Raw genomic sequence first — 15,552 nt, 5'->3', positions numbered from 1 at the left:
CCTATTGAGTTTTTTTTTCCTTTGTTGTTTCTTTGATTTTGCAATTACGATAAATGGAAGCAATGTTAGATTTTGTTATTTCTAATTAATTTTGTTGTTTCTAATTTTAATTGATTAATTGACTAATTTTAATATAATTATTTTTACTAATTGGATATTTGATACTTTTTTTTTTCCTGTTTCATGTTTCAAACTAAAAATTCCCCAGCACAAGATATCTAGGTCCGTGCAAAGCACATGTGCAACACCTAGTATCTGGAAAGAGAAATAGAAAATGAAAATATGAATGTTTTTTGTCTAATCTAGAAGCAAAACTAGCACCATAAAACTTGGCGTTACTCCTGGAAGTTCCTCCACGGCTAAAACCACACACAAACAACATGCACACACATTGGTGCAGTACAGCAGTCTTTGTAGGCACAATAATGAAAACAATATCTCCACGACTCCCGACAATCCTTCCGCTTTATTCTCTCTCCCAATCTTCTTTCACATAGGTAGCGACTGGACTACTTACTAGTCCATTTCCGCCCTTTAAAATAAAGTATCAGTATACTAAAAATCCCCTTTTCAGTCCATTTTTTTTTAAATCATCCCCCCTTCTCCTCCCTAATTTCCCTAGATATTATCTTCTTCAAATTTATGCTGAGGATTTTCTGTTGGATATTGAGCTGTTTATGGTGATTGTATCTAATCTAGTGTCAATTCGGCATAATCACCTCTCTCTCGCTAGTCAGTTACTCATAGATCTCCCAACTGGTAAAGTTTCTGATTCTGTTTCGAAAAATGTCACCGCAGTTTCTGAGATCTATCTAGTTTATCATTAAGTATTTTATGAATCTAGTTTTTCAGGATCTTATCTTTGGTGTTAATGTTATTATGGTTTATTAGGGCAATTTCAGACAGTTTAGGATTTATACTGAAACTATTTTGAATTCACATCGTGGAATTATACTGAATTTTGTCTTAAATTATTTCTTCTACTTCCATTACACTGACAGTTGTTTAAATTTTAAGAAAGAATGGAATAGATTAACTTCCCCATTTGATAGAGATATCCCCGTGTTTTTGCATGAATTTCCTAAAATGCTGTAGGAATTACTCTATGCTACTCATGAAAGATCTTTCTGGATATACTTGCACTGATCAATTCTGGTAAATTTGGAACGGAAAAGTACAACTTATTAGTTAACAGTGTCACGTCAACGTTGTAAGCAGAATGCATTGTAATATACAATAAATGAACCCGTACATCCATTAACTTTTTTGTCTTTCAGGTGGAGAGTCGGTTGGTAGCTTTGATTTTTAATTGAATAACAGTTGCTGGCTTCTATACTGGATTCTGGTTGGCATGGATTCTGATGAGTATGTGTTTCATCTTTAATAATCTACTTTTCCATTCGTTAGTAATTATCTGAGAAATCCTGACGTTGTGATGAATCAGGGAAAATGGCACCAAGCTTCTACAACGATATCGGCGTGATAGGCGTGTACTTCTCAGTTTCATACTTTCGGGTAGTTTGATTAAGAGAGTTGTAATGCCCCCGGGGGCTGTTTCATTAGATGACATCGACTTAGATCAAGTCAGTATCGATTATGTTCTTGAATGTGCTAAAAAAGGTGACGGAATTTTGAAAGAGTCTTATTATGGAAATTTAATATTTGGGCTCTATTTTTCTTCCTAAATTATTGTTTTATTGTTACAGGTGGAATGCTTGAACTCTCAGAAGCAATTAGAGATTACCATGATAGAACCAGTTTTCCAGTTACTGTAAGCTTCAATTTTTAGTGCATATGCTGGTGTAGTTTCTTAAGTTATTTGATAAATTCTAGCAATCATGCTACTAGTTAGTAACTGCACATGATGATAAACCATGTGGATGCATACGGAAGAACTTTTAGGTTGCTGTATAGTTACATAGTGCTGAATAATGTATGTCTTGCAGCTTGAGATGATTGTAACCATCTTTACATTGTTTAGACTAATTTGTAGCATAAATGCTCTTTTGTTATTTTATTGTTTACCTTTCTCGAACGGCTGAAAAGTTTAAAACAGAAAAACATGATTCCTGGAACTGGGTTCCACATATTTGCTGAATTCCAGCATCAGACTGCACCTAATAAACCATGTTTGCACATGTGAGAGCTCCTCAACGTCCCATATCTTGTGATACATTTGTTCGTTCCTCATTCATATTTAAAGCACCTTTGTTCGCTTCAGGTTCTTCTGCGTGTTCCTTAATGCATCCAGAAACAGATGCAACACAAGATATGTTCCTTTAAGGGTCTGTCATATGTGGATATGCTTTATTAGGAGTAATTTTTAGTGTTGTTTACAATTTGTCTGTGCCTGGCTTGTTTATTATGCAGAATTTATTTTCTGCTGGTACTTGAAACTTGTTTTTGATTCATATTTTGTTTTTCTATCTTTTCCAGAGTAGTTCCGCAGATGAATTCTTTCTGGTCACAGCTCCGGAGTGCTCAGGATCACCTCCAAGAAGGGCGCCGCCACCAATTTTGATCGACATGCCGTCGCCCATAATGCCTAATCTATCTAAGTCACAGTCACTTCACTCGACACGACAAGAGCTATCTGTGGATGACATTGATGATTTTACGGATGATGATAATGAGGAGGAAGTAAACAGTCTCAGGATTTCAAGACGAACCCCTAATGATGCTACTGATCTTCATTTAGGACTGCCTTCTTTTGCATCTGGTAAGCATGGTTTAGATACATTTTATGTTAGTTTTCTTTTTATAGTTTGGCGTAATGCGTTTGTCTCTCAAACCTTTCACGCTAAAAGTTGCTTGAGATTTGAAACTAGAACTGAATGAAGGCTGTTTATGTTCACCAGAGTTTGGATATTTGGATTTAGATGACATTGGAAGTGTTAAGTCATAATAGTACATATTGGTAGAGAGTTTTTACTTCCATAACAAAAAACTCGATAAATAACATGTAGTAGTGGCTGGAGAGAAAGGAAGAAAAATAACCTGAGAACTATTTAACATTATACTAAATGACGAGCAATTAAAATTTCAAAGTACACATGGTTGTTTTATAAAATAGGGTAGCTTGACATCATTTGATTTCCAGATGTTACTTGCGTGCAGGGATTACAGATGATGACCTCCGTGAATCAGCATTTGAAATCCTCCTTGCTTGCGCTGGAGCTTCAGGGTGTGTTCAAACATCATGTTTCCCTGAAAAATCTACTTATTGTTTTTCTATTCAACAACAAGACATTCGTCTATTCTGTTTCCCTTCTTTGGCATCCAATATGTTTTCATTCTGTGCACAGCGGTCTCATTGTACCGTCAAAAGAGAAAAAGAAAGACAAGAAATCCAAATTGCTTAAGAAGCTTGGTCGTAGTAAGAGTGACCATGTTGCACCCCCTCAACGTGCGACTGGATTAGTTGGTTTGTTGGAGACCATGCGTGTTCAACTAGAGGCAAGTATTACACTCTTTCATTTTTGAGTTTGTGGACTTTTAGGATTAGTTTCAAATACGAAGTTTCCAGGTTTAAAATTTTGACTTCTATTTTAAGACATACCTTCTATATATGTATTGTCTACCTTTTTGTCTTATTAATAAAAGAGCTGTCTTGCACGTTTGCCAACAAATGTAAATGGTTTAATAAGATTGCATTAGCTTATCAGAGTTGTTACAGATCTTTTTTCCTTTTTAACAACTTAAAAAGCTATTCATGCAGATATCAGAGGCAATGGATATAAGAACCAGGCAAGGCCTTCTTCATGCCCTGGATGGTAAAGTTGGGAAGAGAATGGACACTTTATTGGTTCCGCTGGAATTGCTGTGCTGTATATCACGAACAGAGTTTGCCGATAAGAGAACGTATCTACGATGGTTAAAGAGGCAGGTATGTGGTCCTTCCGCCAAGGTATAGTAATAACATATCAAGGATATATTTTGATGAATTCCTTTATAAACTTCTCTGGCACAGTTGAACATATTAGAAGAAGGGCTTATAAATCATCCTGCTGTTGGCTTTGGGGAGTCTGGTCGTAAAGCGAGTGAGTCGAGAATTTTATTGAGGAAGATTGAGGAATCTGAGGTGCTTGTTTCTTGGATTATTTTTCATATGATGCAAATACCTAATTGTATTGGATTCTTTCTCTATTTACGTTCTGGTCTTGTATAGTGATCCTCCTACGAATTACTTCCTCTATAGTCTTCTATGTTTGCATATTTATTACTTATAACTGGATGCTCTTAGACATAAGCTTTAATGATTGACTTCTTGCCTTTTCTCGTTTTTATGTCAAATACTTTGTTGTAGTCCATTTCTTTTCGTTGATAGTTGTTTTAATTTTAATTTTTTGTTTTTACAGTCTCTTCCACCTACTGCTGGTGAACTCCAACGAACAGAATGTTTAAGATCTCTTAGGGAAATTGCTATACCACTTGTCGAAAGGCCAGCTCGGGGCGACCTAACTGGTGAAGTATGCCATTGGGCAGATGGCTATCACCTCAACATTTGTCTCTATGAGAAGTTGCTCTGTAGTGTTTTTGATATGTTGGATGAAGGAAAGCTTACAGAGGTTTTTGTCTTCCCATATAGAATCGCCTCAAACCCCCTTCATGGCGTTGGGTTTAGTGACCCTTATATCTAACACAGTGTTGACCGCTCTTGCCTGTTTTTTACATTCAGGAAGTTGAAGAAATTCTTGAGCTTCTGAAATCAACATGGCGCGTTTTAGGGATCACAGAGACCATCCATTATACTTGCTATGCATGGGTATTATTCCGCCAGGTATTATAGATCTAAGGAAGTGCTCCTTCCATTCTACAGTTGTTTAATGCACCACGTGTTTTAGAATTATTTGACATCCACTCTAGTATTGTTACCAGTGTACCATGCTGTTTCATAATCGTTCAGTCCTAGCGAGACTCAGAAGTCTAGACTCTTGACTCAGCTGTGTGGTGATGAAGAAATGTACAAGCAGACAAGTTTCTTATTATATTTAAAGGATGGGCTTAGGAAAATTGCATTATAGGACGAGCTTAGGAAAATTGCAGACATTTGATGTATGAATTTGTGTTTAGATTTCCTTTGTAAATATGAACATTTTACTGGTGATGATTCCGTTAAATGATTATGTTTTATTCGTTATTATACCCTCAGTGTTGCCCATGTTTTCTTTTTTAAATGTCCTCGCCCACAATAAAATATTTACTAATCGAGGATATATAAATATTCTGTGTAACCTTTATATGTGTATTCATTATACCCTATATCTTTTATGTGTAACTTAAGGCTGACAACTATCTCAAATGCTCTGTCAATCCAGTTTGTTGTTACAGGTGAGTCAGAAATCTTGAAGTATGCCATTGGACAATTGAAGAAAATACCATTGAAGGAACAGCGAGGTCCGCAGGAAAGATTACACTTGAAAAGTCTTCGTTCCAAAGTTGAAAGCGACGACGGGTTTCAGGAATTGACTTTTCTACAGTCCTTGCTTTCACCCATTCAGGGATGGGCTGATAAACAGCTTGGAGACTACCACCTGCAGTTCGCAGAGGTATACAAACTTTTGGTAGCATTTAAGGAAATTATGTTTTATTTTACTCATAAATTTAATTGCTGTTGCCATGCAGGCACATCCGTGACTCATCACTGTGCAACATGTGCATTAACATGTCTAATTTCTGTAACAACTATGAATACTGTCTCCAGATTACAAAATAAACCTTCTTACTTCTTGACTTTTTTTTTTTGATTATGCTTGTGCAACCCATTAGGTCGTTTGGCTTATCTTGACAAAATCAATAAATCTCTAATTTTATCGGTTGGCAAGGCCGATCGCCAACAGAGTTTCTGATTTCAGCTATCTTCATACTTTCAGGGGGCATCAGCATTGCAGGATATACTTACTGTTGCAATGAGTGCGCGAAGACTTCTAGTGGAAGAACCAGATCAGGTAAATAGACAATGTGCATGTATTTTATGAATGGGCACCTGGAAAAGGGAGTGCACATGTTTGCAATATTTGGGCGTCTCAAATGTTATGCTGATTCTCAAGTTGAAATCCTAAATTTTTTCTTTCATTGAACTGAAGTATGTTCTTTTTTTGTAGCTTTTATTCAAATGAAAACAAACAAGTAGCTAAAAGTTGATATGCTCTTTTCACGCAGATGACACAATCCACGGAAAAGGACCATATTGAATCATATATATCATCATCCTTAAAAAGTGAATTTTCAAGGGTGAGCAACTGAACTTTGCATACATTCAGAAGTTCGTAGTTGGTCTATGATAGCATCATGAACTCCCGCCGGGAAGATGCTGTATTGACCAAAAAGTTTTTGGAAATTTACTGGAAAACGTTCCTGGTACTCATTCAATTTGTTTCAGAATACATGAATACCTAAACTGCATGCTTTTTTACTCTGTGGTGGATGTGAGCGGGATTCCGCTTATATTCAGCTCGTGAAGTTAGGCAGTATAAAGGTTTATCACAGCACCCACTCAATGCTATCATGCCCATGCTGGATAAGGACTGAACTGTTTCTAGACATTCTAGATCGTTAATGCAAGGCATAAGGGGTAGGTTATAAGCACGCATACTGTACAATCAATTCTAGACGGAATAAAAAAGATATATCTGTCATCTGCAACTGTCACTACGATGATTATCTCTGCATTCAACGAGGATGCCACCGCTTCCACCTTTATTGCATAGACTCTATCTAGTGCCACTCCAGCAGCAGTAGCACACTAATTATTAGTACAACCTTGCTAACCTCATCATCATCTCCATTCCAGCATTACTGTTATTGGTTAAATTTAAGTTGATGCAGTAGCTGCTCTAAATGTTGATTCTAAACACTTCCAGACTTTATCAACCTTTTATCTTTCATTTCGGAAAGAGGGGTTGTATCCAGAAAGTGATTTTGTTTACAAATTTCATTTCAAGCAAGCAGATGTTTTCAGATAGTATTAATTTTATTTATTGCTCAAGTAGAAAATAGAAGAGATAAAAAGTTAATAAAAAAATTTGTTGATTGTGCCATAAGATTAGCGGTTCGTTGTTTGTCAGAGAGGCCCACTTAAACCAACTAGCTTGATTTCTGTCATCTTTCTATACAGATTATACTTGATGTTGAAAGCAAAGCTGCTGGGACACATGAACATCCATTAGCATCACTTGCAATGGAGACCCAAAAACTTCTGAGGAAGGATTCTAGCTTGTTCATGCCAATTTTATCTCAGTGGTATCCCCGAGCAACTGCTTTTGCAGCATCTCTTCTTCACAAGCTTTATGGAAACAAGCTGGTATATTTATACCCTTAAAACTATATAATCCGATTCCCACATTTTATTGCTCATCCACCACACTAACGTTATACTGAGTTGTAAGAAATGAGGACTTATTTAAGCATTTGTTTGTCAGAAACCTTTTCTTGATGGCGTTGAGCACCTTACAGAGGATGTTGTGTCTGTATTTCCGGCAGCTGAAAGTCTTGAGCAGTATGTAATTACACTTGTTATTTCTTCGTGTGGAGAGGAAACTGCCGACGCATACTTGAGGGGGAAAGTAACTTTATATCAGGTGAAGCTGCAAGTTTTACATAATTGGGGACTTCTTCTTGTTTCATTTCCCCTCCCTTCTGTTTGGACATAAGTCTTGCTTTAGTTATATTTTCCTCTAAGATTTTTATGTTTGTTAGTTCTGAATATTATTTCTATTTTTAGGTCATTGTCTTTATCTCCCTGTTTTCCACCCTATAGTTGTGTAGGTTTTACTCTTTCTAGCTTTTTATGTATCCATGGCTTGATTTTCATTTTGTCCGTCCTTCACATTGACGACATTTAGGCTAACTCTTCTACAACTCCTTTGGATGTTTCTTCTTGTTGTTGCTTCACTTATTTTTTTGTTGTACATCCTTTCTTTGTACGGGTCACAATGTCAGGATCTGTTAGGTTTTGTCTCACAAAAGTTGTCAGATTTTGGCTTCATATGGTTCATATGTTTGAATTGACAACTTTGGGTATCTTTGTACTTTTTTCAGCTTGAAACTATATCTGGGACACTAGTGTTACGTTGGGTGAATTCACAACTTGGAAGAATATTATCATGGGTTGAACGTGCTATTCAACAAGAGGTAATATCTGAACTTTTTATGAAATATGTATATTACTTTTTTTCCATGCAACTATATCACTCAGGTTACAGACCAATATTCTAAGAGGGGTTTGCTTAAAAGAAGCAGCTCTTGGTCCTTGAAGGGAGAGTGCCCCAATATAACTTGGGTTCCTATGACTGGCTTAGTGCCCTTGAGACCACGATTTTCTGATGGTGGGATGTAAAAAGTCCTCTAGTTCAAGGATGTAAAGCAACTGTTTGTTTGATTTATTATAGAACTTGGGTTTTCTGTCTTAGTGGATAAACGCTTCGCTTAAAAATTGAGAGCACACATGAGTTTGATAACTACGGACAGACCAACTGAATCCATCTCAGCTTCAACTCGTAAGGAAGGTCTTTGTGACTTTAAGATATAATTGAAATTTATACCTTGAATTCGTCTTTTATATGAGTTGATGGTTCTATTCTCTCGCCTAATGAATCATTCTGGTTTGATGCCACATTAATGGTTGTGAAATATTGTGTGCAGGCATGGAATCCGATATCGGCTCAACAACGACATGGGAGTTCAATTGTTGAAGTTTACCGGATTGTGGAAGAGGTATGCATGTTTGTTACGCTTGTTTTAGCATCTCCGTAAGACATATTTCTGCTTTTTAATTATATTTAAGGTCACTACTCCTGTTTCTCCGTGATCCTGAATTGCGTTTATTATTTCACGTTATTGATATTACTACTAAATAGTTCTCTACATCCCAATCTTGTTACACATACGTGTAAATTCATCATTTTAGCAGCTCTAACGCTAACCTCTACTTCCCAACGTTCCTACACATCCCTTGGTGCGTCAAACTCTTAACCATATATCACTAACCCAATTGACCTAGTTCTTTGATAAAAAAAAGAAGCATGAAAATCATGACTACAGTGCAAAAATTAACTGCGTGAAATTTCCTACACATGTGGCAAAATGTATATTCAAATCAGAAGATGTGTGGGGTAAACCACTTTCTAAGAATTCCTCAGTTTCCCTACAGTCCACCACCAGTGGATTGTCCGCATGTGTAATGTCGTGGGCATACACTAACAGTATCTTTTATGCAACTTTTGCTTGTTTAAGGCCTCTTGCCCGCTGATTACAACCTCTTATTATATTTGCTGCACATAATCCAACGATGAACATATATCTGATTGCACTCATATCGCTTCCTACTTGATCAAGACTATGTACGAATTATCTTTTAAAGAGGTCAGAAGAAAATAATAACTATGAAGTAAAATGAGCAGAGGCATGACATTTGCATCAGCAAAAGAGATTAGCGGTCACCTGATGCTTATTCTTTTCCCTTCTTGTTGTTACTGAAGTATTTGCCTTAGAAGCTATGTGTACGTTGCTCTGTGCAAGCTTGTTCTGGTTTAAGATTGACTCCCACCCTCCATTTCTTTTTGTTTTTCCGTTTTGAAAAGTCCAGGAGACATCATTTGTTATTGACAACTATAGTAAAGTAGGGTCTTTCCACATTTCACTTGTTTTCTTAAGGCAACCTAGACTTTTATTTATAAGATTTACCAGCCAACGTGGTTGAAAGCCATATCGGAATAGGCTTCCATATCACAACATCTTGGAAAAAATGAACTAATTTAATGCAGAATTAGGGAATTAATTTGATATGTTTCCATCTTCCATCAGTTACGCAAGAACCATCAAAATCCTGACTTTGGATCTTTAAAATAAGGCTTTGGGGGAATCGCCTCTCAGACCTGACATATGAAAGCTTCAGGTTCACACTGACCCGACTGCGTAGATCTTTCTTCTTCATCATCATTCACATTAACAGTAACAACAGCATAAGTAATCTTCTGAAATGATTTCTTAGAATATAATCCACACTTAGCCTTTAGGAGAACCCACTTTCTAAATCGTCTTTGTTTAATTTGGTCCCACCATAAAGAATACATTTTAATCATACAAAATGAAGGGTCATTCTGAAAACTTATTTAACGTACTAATTGAATGCACATTTTGTTGGGGAATTGGACAGTTATTATTTTAGAACATCTGTAATTGGAATACAGGACAAGTGAAGTGGGATGGGGGAGGTTGAAATTGTAATATTAATCCCGATGATCTTTATCCATTGGGATGTTTTTATGTTTCATCATTTTTTTCCCCTTTCATGTGTTACTTTTTTTATTGATTGAACCGATTAAAAACTTATGTGTGGAACAGGACAAAATGATGGATGCATTAACGCCATATGTTATATTCAATTGCAGACAGTTGATCAATTTTTTGCTCTCAAAGTTCCAATGAGATCTGGGGAACTGAATAGCCTATTGAATGGAATTGATAATGCCTTTCAAGTTTATACAAATCATGTTGTCGACAAGCTAGGTAAGCACTGAGTATGACCTCTCTTCATTTATTAATTGTTAAGTTACTAATAGTCTGTTTTCTATTAGCTGAAAACTACTATATTGATGATGTGCCCACAGCTTTTGGTAGATCTTGGGTGTATATAGGTCATGAAGAGATACGGTGGACCTCATGTGTAATGATGCGAAGGTCCTAGAACCACATTTTTACAAATTGTATTGCATGTGTAACTCTACTAGTATGTAACATGTAGTACTTGCTATTAGCCTTTGCTACTGATTGTCTTTACTCATCAGTGATAATAAGTGTTTCTGCACCATTCTCAGTTTTGAGCTGATGGGACGTGTCACATTGCTTCCCTGGCAAATTCTGTAGGTTTCCTTAGATGTCAAACCTCCACAGAAAACTCCTACTCTAAATTTGCATCACTTCTATTACAAGCATTACTAAGTTTTAATTTTCTGTGTTGATTTCTATAATCTTCTGATTCGGGATTGACAAATTTATCTGGGCTGTTGCAGTTAGCAAAGAAGATCTCATACCACCTGTGCCTATTCTCACACGATACAAAAAAGAAAGTGGAATTAAGGCATTTGTGAAAAAAGAAAGTGTTGACCCAAGGCTGCCTGATGAGAGACGGAGCAGTCAAATTAACGACCTAACAACACCAAAACTCTGTGTTCGACTGAATACTCTTTTTGTAAGTTTAGCTTCCTCTATGCTGTCAAGTTACACCAGAAATTACCTCTTCATTAATGATAAATAGTTTTCAGTCAATAGCTATATTACATCTAGGTGTATTACAAGCCTCAAGTTGATTGCCGTACATTACTGACTGGACTCTCAAGTCTTAATTGGTAGAGGATTAGTTTTATACATGTGGTATCAATAATTCACCAGAAGTACCTGCGATATGCGAATGTTTCTCATTATAATCAGGTCTGCAGATAACAGAAGATGTAACACTCTAGTTTGATATGAACCTAGTTTCTCAAAACAGGTTAGTTAATAGGTTCTGCTGCTTACCAACTATTTTAGTGGTTGGGTTCTGCTCCGAAACTATCAAATGCTCATGGACTTCAAAAATTATATAATCAACTAACTTGTACATGATTAGAGTAGTTCATTGACTTTGAGTTCATACTTTTAAAATGTACCGTTCCTCGTTTACATCTTTTGATATTGAATACTATGTGTCACCCACAGTACGCAATTAGTCAATTGAACAACTTGGAAGATAGCATTCAACAACGGTGGACAAAGAAAAAGCCTCGCGAAAATTTGAATATCAGTATGTCTTAAACTTAAGAAATGTTTGTTTTCTTCTTTCATTATCTTCTTCCTTCCATTTTCAGTCATTATTATAAGTTTATTGACAGCAGAATGTAAATAAATAAACTGTTAACTTAGACTCATGCAGTGTAAAAGAAAATGTGTTGCAGAATATCTTGATGGTATAATATATATGTTTTATAGTATATGCAATCAAGCTTCTATGGCTATTCTCCCCAAAATATTCAGCACATTTTTGTAAAATGTCATAGCTTGATTAGAGAAAGAATAGATCCCCTTCTTACATCTGCGAGTATCCAAGAAAGATAGAATAGTCTGGTGAGTGACAATCCTAGAGTCAAATAACAGATCACCCCAGTTACTTTCTAGCATTGCTAGAACTGATTAGGTAGTAAGTAGTAACAGAGTTTCATAATTTCGGCTTTAAAGTATTTCGAAGCAGTAAACAGTTACATACGTGCTCGTAAATTAATAATCATCCCTGACCACAATTTTCTCAGCAAGAACCACCTAAAACAAGGTGCCTACTAGGCTTCCAAATATCAGAATGAACATGCTCTAAGGTCTAAGTACTGACCATCTAGTTGAACTTCAAAAGTAGTTATAATGTTTAATGGTTCAAAAGTAGTTCTGCTGCACATTATGAATAGGAATATATTGTAAAACTGGGAAAAATTCATTCCCTATAGGCCAAATTGAAAAAAAGTGATAGTAACTATTTTCCAGAAACAGAGGTAGTATGAGATTTCTCCATGGGGGCGGATGTCCAACTGGTGATACTACCTAGAAGGCGGAATATAGGGAATCAGAGACTGAAGTTAGATCTCAGAAAGAGAACTTGTACCAACACAATGAACTCAAGAGTTGGTATCATTTGCTGAAAAGACCAATTGCATCTAGCAGATACATATAGTTAAATTTTTTGTTCATTCAAGCTTGAAATGCATGTTATTTCTCTTCGATGAATTGTTTGTGTTACTCATCTTGTGTAGAAAGATCAATGGATGGTAAGTCGAGAAGTTTTGCACAAAAAGACTCATTTGATGGCAGTAGAAAAGATATAAATGCAGCTATTGATAGAGTTAGTGAGTTTACAGGTACACACTCATTTAGTGCTTTTCAGTTTATCGCTTTAGAACCAATCTTGAGATTGTGTATCATTCTAGTTTTATTTTTATTTTTGTAGGAACTAAGATTGTGTTTTGGGATTTAAGAGAGCCATTCATAAACAACTTATACAGACCCAATGTCTCGCAATCTAGACTGGAGTTGCTAATTGATCCACTTGATTTGGTAAGTTTTTCCTCTGTTTTCTCAATCTCTTTACTTATGTGCAACTAAAACAGAATAAACTTTCCTGATAGTAGAAATTGAAGCCCAGAATGGAGGCTAAAGATAGGAACGGCAATGACCAAAGTTTGATGGTCTGCCTGGTGCCCAAGGCTGGTAACTATTAAGGTACTATCGAATGTCATGGAAATGACTTCCGATGTGGTCAATACAGGGAGACTAAGTTGCGTAACCATCAACTTGATACAATTGGATATACTATCCGATTGAAGGTATTAGAAATTTCGTGAATTTATTTGAAGGGATTCTGCGATTGAACATGGGGTGTCGATAGGACTTGTCCAGTCAGTCCTGAAAGATTGGACATGGCACACCGTTTTGATAAGGGTGCAAAATATGTAATTTAGCCAGAAAGAGGGTTGCAAAATAAGAATGTAATAGCCTTGCCCAAGATTTAGGGTGTAGATCGTAGCAGAGAACAGAAGTAGTATTGGATCTTTAAATTGCAAATCACAATATTCTACTATGTGTATCACACAGTGAAAACAAATGTAATAACTAATAAGATAACTGAAAATGTTGTTGCAAATTGTGATGTCCAGCATAATTTCTGCAATCAGTATTCTCAATTACCAAGTAACACCGTATATTGAGTTTACTATCCCTTGTTGCAGGTACTGAATCAGTTATGTGATGTCATTGTGGAGCCCCTTAGGGATCGCATTGTCACAGCTCTTCTTCAAGCATCAATGGTTTGTGCTTGAACCCTACGTTTTTCTCCAAAAGCATGTGCAGTAAAATTTTGACGTTGTAGTTACATGAATCTATTCTGCTTGCAGGAGGGTCTGCTTCGTGTGATATTAGATGGAGGCTCATCCCGTCTCTTCTTCCCAAGTGATGCTAACTTCCTAGAGGAAGATCTAGATATCTTAAAGGTCTGTACAGAACATAAATATGTCTACTCATTTTCGCTATTATTGTATTAGCAATATATTTAATACATTCAAATGGTAAGTACGTACTCTGCCACTGATAATAAGTATATACTCTGCCACTGATAATATTAGGCACTTTACTCTACCAATTGTCTTAGGATGAATTCATGTACTAATCTCAAACGAAACATGTTTATGATTTTCTCTTGCAGGAATTTTATATTTCTGGAGGAGATGGGCTTCCTAGAGGAGTGGTTGAGAACCACATTTCGCGTGTTCGTCATGTAATTAAGTTGCTTGGATATGAGGTAAGTTGCATCTGCTTTGTTGTTTCAGAGTTTAAACAACTGATCAGTAACTGAGTTGACTGGTAATTTGTTTTCATCTGCATTAGGATAATTTTATTTTTACATGTTTTGAAGAGGATTAATTAGTTAGGGTAGTTTTGTATGCTCCAGTAATATGCCCATTTATTTTGCCTTTTACTACTCACGCACCTATATGCACTGGTGGTGCCCCACATGGGTATGATCGACCCAACACCTGTTTTTGTGGGTGTTACTCGCCATTTCAATCATCCTCGCTGAAACTCGCATCATTTTGGTTACTGTGTAGCATTTTTCTTAGAACAAAGACCGTCTTTGAGTTTAATGAGTTTCCTTCTGTTGTGAAGTCAAAGAAACTCTTGGCTTTTACAGTATTACTTAAGCAAACAATGGTCTTTAAGAGATTTGAGAATTTAGAAACTTCATGCATGCTAATCTCTCTGTAGAGGAGTATATCTCACATGATACCATAACGTGAGCCTGCATGGTGAAACATCTTTCCCCAAGTAAACATCAGCCCTTGCTCAGTTTTAAGTAGGCTTTACATAGCTACAGAAGAGTAATTTTGTTGCATGTAAGAAGAGAGTATAATGTAGATAGCTGGAGACTACAAATTCGGCTTAATACTTGAAGCTAATCACTAGTTCTTTATTACACATTGACTTTCTCCATATGTTTTTACTTGATAGAAATGTCTTTGTTTTTACGTTGTCAGACTCGGGTACTGATTGATGACTTGAGATCCGCGAGTGGATTAGAAATGCAAAGAGGTAGAAGTAAATTGGGTGCCGATACACAAACCCTTTTAAGAATTCTTTGCCACAGAAGTGATTCAGAAGCCTCTCAATTTCTCAAGAAGCAGTATAAAATACCTAGGTCTACTGCATAGCCTTAGAAGTTGGAATAACCTCAGGGCCTAGGGGATTGGGTTGTTATTAATGTAATTGTAATTTTTCAATTAGTCCTGGTACGAAATAATCACACCATATTTTTGTGTTGAGAAGATGTGTTTCCCTCGTATTTTTCTTATTTTTTCTTAAATACGTTCTGTATAGAGCAAAATGTATTTTAATAATAAAGGTATTACTACTGTAGAGAAAACGAAAATCAGCTTCTAAACTTGTTTCATATTTGAGCTATTCGCAACTCCAATTTGAAGCACCTCCTGTTGATAGGGGGTGCACAGTTGATTAGTAGCCAACCACACAGGGCATCAA

General features: G+C 36.3%; 1 protein-coding gene across 2 annotated transcripts; it reads left to right on the top strand.

Annotated features, from left to right (window-relative positions):
• The first annotated feature begins 470 nt into the window (after nt 1-470).
• Nucleotides 471-15,463, top strand: LOC113309570 (protein unc-13 homolog). Of its 2 annotated transcripts, XM_026558012.1 has the most exons (27): nt 477-759; nt 1,278-1,365; nt 1,445-1,620; nt 1,707-1,771; nt 2,437-2,719; nt 3,118-3,184; nt 3,306-3,456; nt 3,719-3,886; nt 3,971-4,081; nt 4,359-4,568; nt 4,679-4,780; nt 5,319-5,549; nt 5,874-5,948; nt 6,163-6,234; nt 7,118-7,303; nt 7,422-7,580; nt 8,041-8,133; nt 8,644-8,715; nt 10,392-10,509; nt 11,013-11,191; nt 11,698-11,782; nt 12,777-12,881; nt 12,971-13,077; nt 13,749-13,826; nt 13,914-14,009; nt 14,222-14,317; nt 15,051-15,463. In XM_026558012.1, exons 2-27 carry the CDS (start codon nt 1,352-1,354, stop codon nt 15,222-15,224), a joined length of 3,273 nt encoding a protein of 1,090 aa, XP_026413797.1. In that variant the 5' UTR covers nt 477-759; nt 1,278-1,351; the 3' UTR covers nt 15,225-15,463. The 2 variants fall into 2 exon arrangements, with proteins under 2 accessions (XP_026413798.1, XP_026413797.1); XM_026558013.1 differs by lacking the exons at nt 13,749-13,826; nt 13,914-14,009; nt 14,222-14,317; nt 15,051-15,463 and adding an exon at nt 13,152-13,256 and having other exon boundaries at nt 471-759.
• Nucleotides 15,464-15,552: the final 89 nt, after the last annotated feature.

Source organism: Papaver somniferum, chromosome 9 (genome assembly GCF_003573695.1).
Source record: "Papaver somniferum cultivar HN1 chromosome 9, ASM357369v1, whole genome shotgun sequence".
Taxonomy (NCBI): Eukaryota; Viridiplantae; Streptophyta; class Magnoliopsida; order Ranunculales; family Papaveraceae; genus Papaver; species Papaver somniferum.
The sequence above is the reverse complement of the archived record's forward strand: the minus strand, read 5'-3'. Positions and strand labels throughout refer to the sequence as shown.

Coding starts and splice junctions, on each gene's coding strand:
- LOC113309570 (XM_026558012.1), top strand. Junction 5,949..6,162: donor TAGTGGAAGAACCAGATCAG/GTAAATAGACAA, acceptor CTTTTCACGCAG/ATGACACAATCCACGGAAAA. Junction 7,581..8,040: donor GGAAAGTAACTTTATATCAG/GTGAAGCTGCAA, acceptor TACTTTTTTCAG/CTTGAAACTATATCTGGGAC.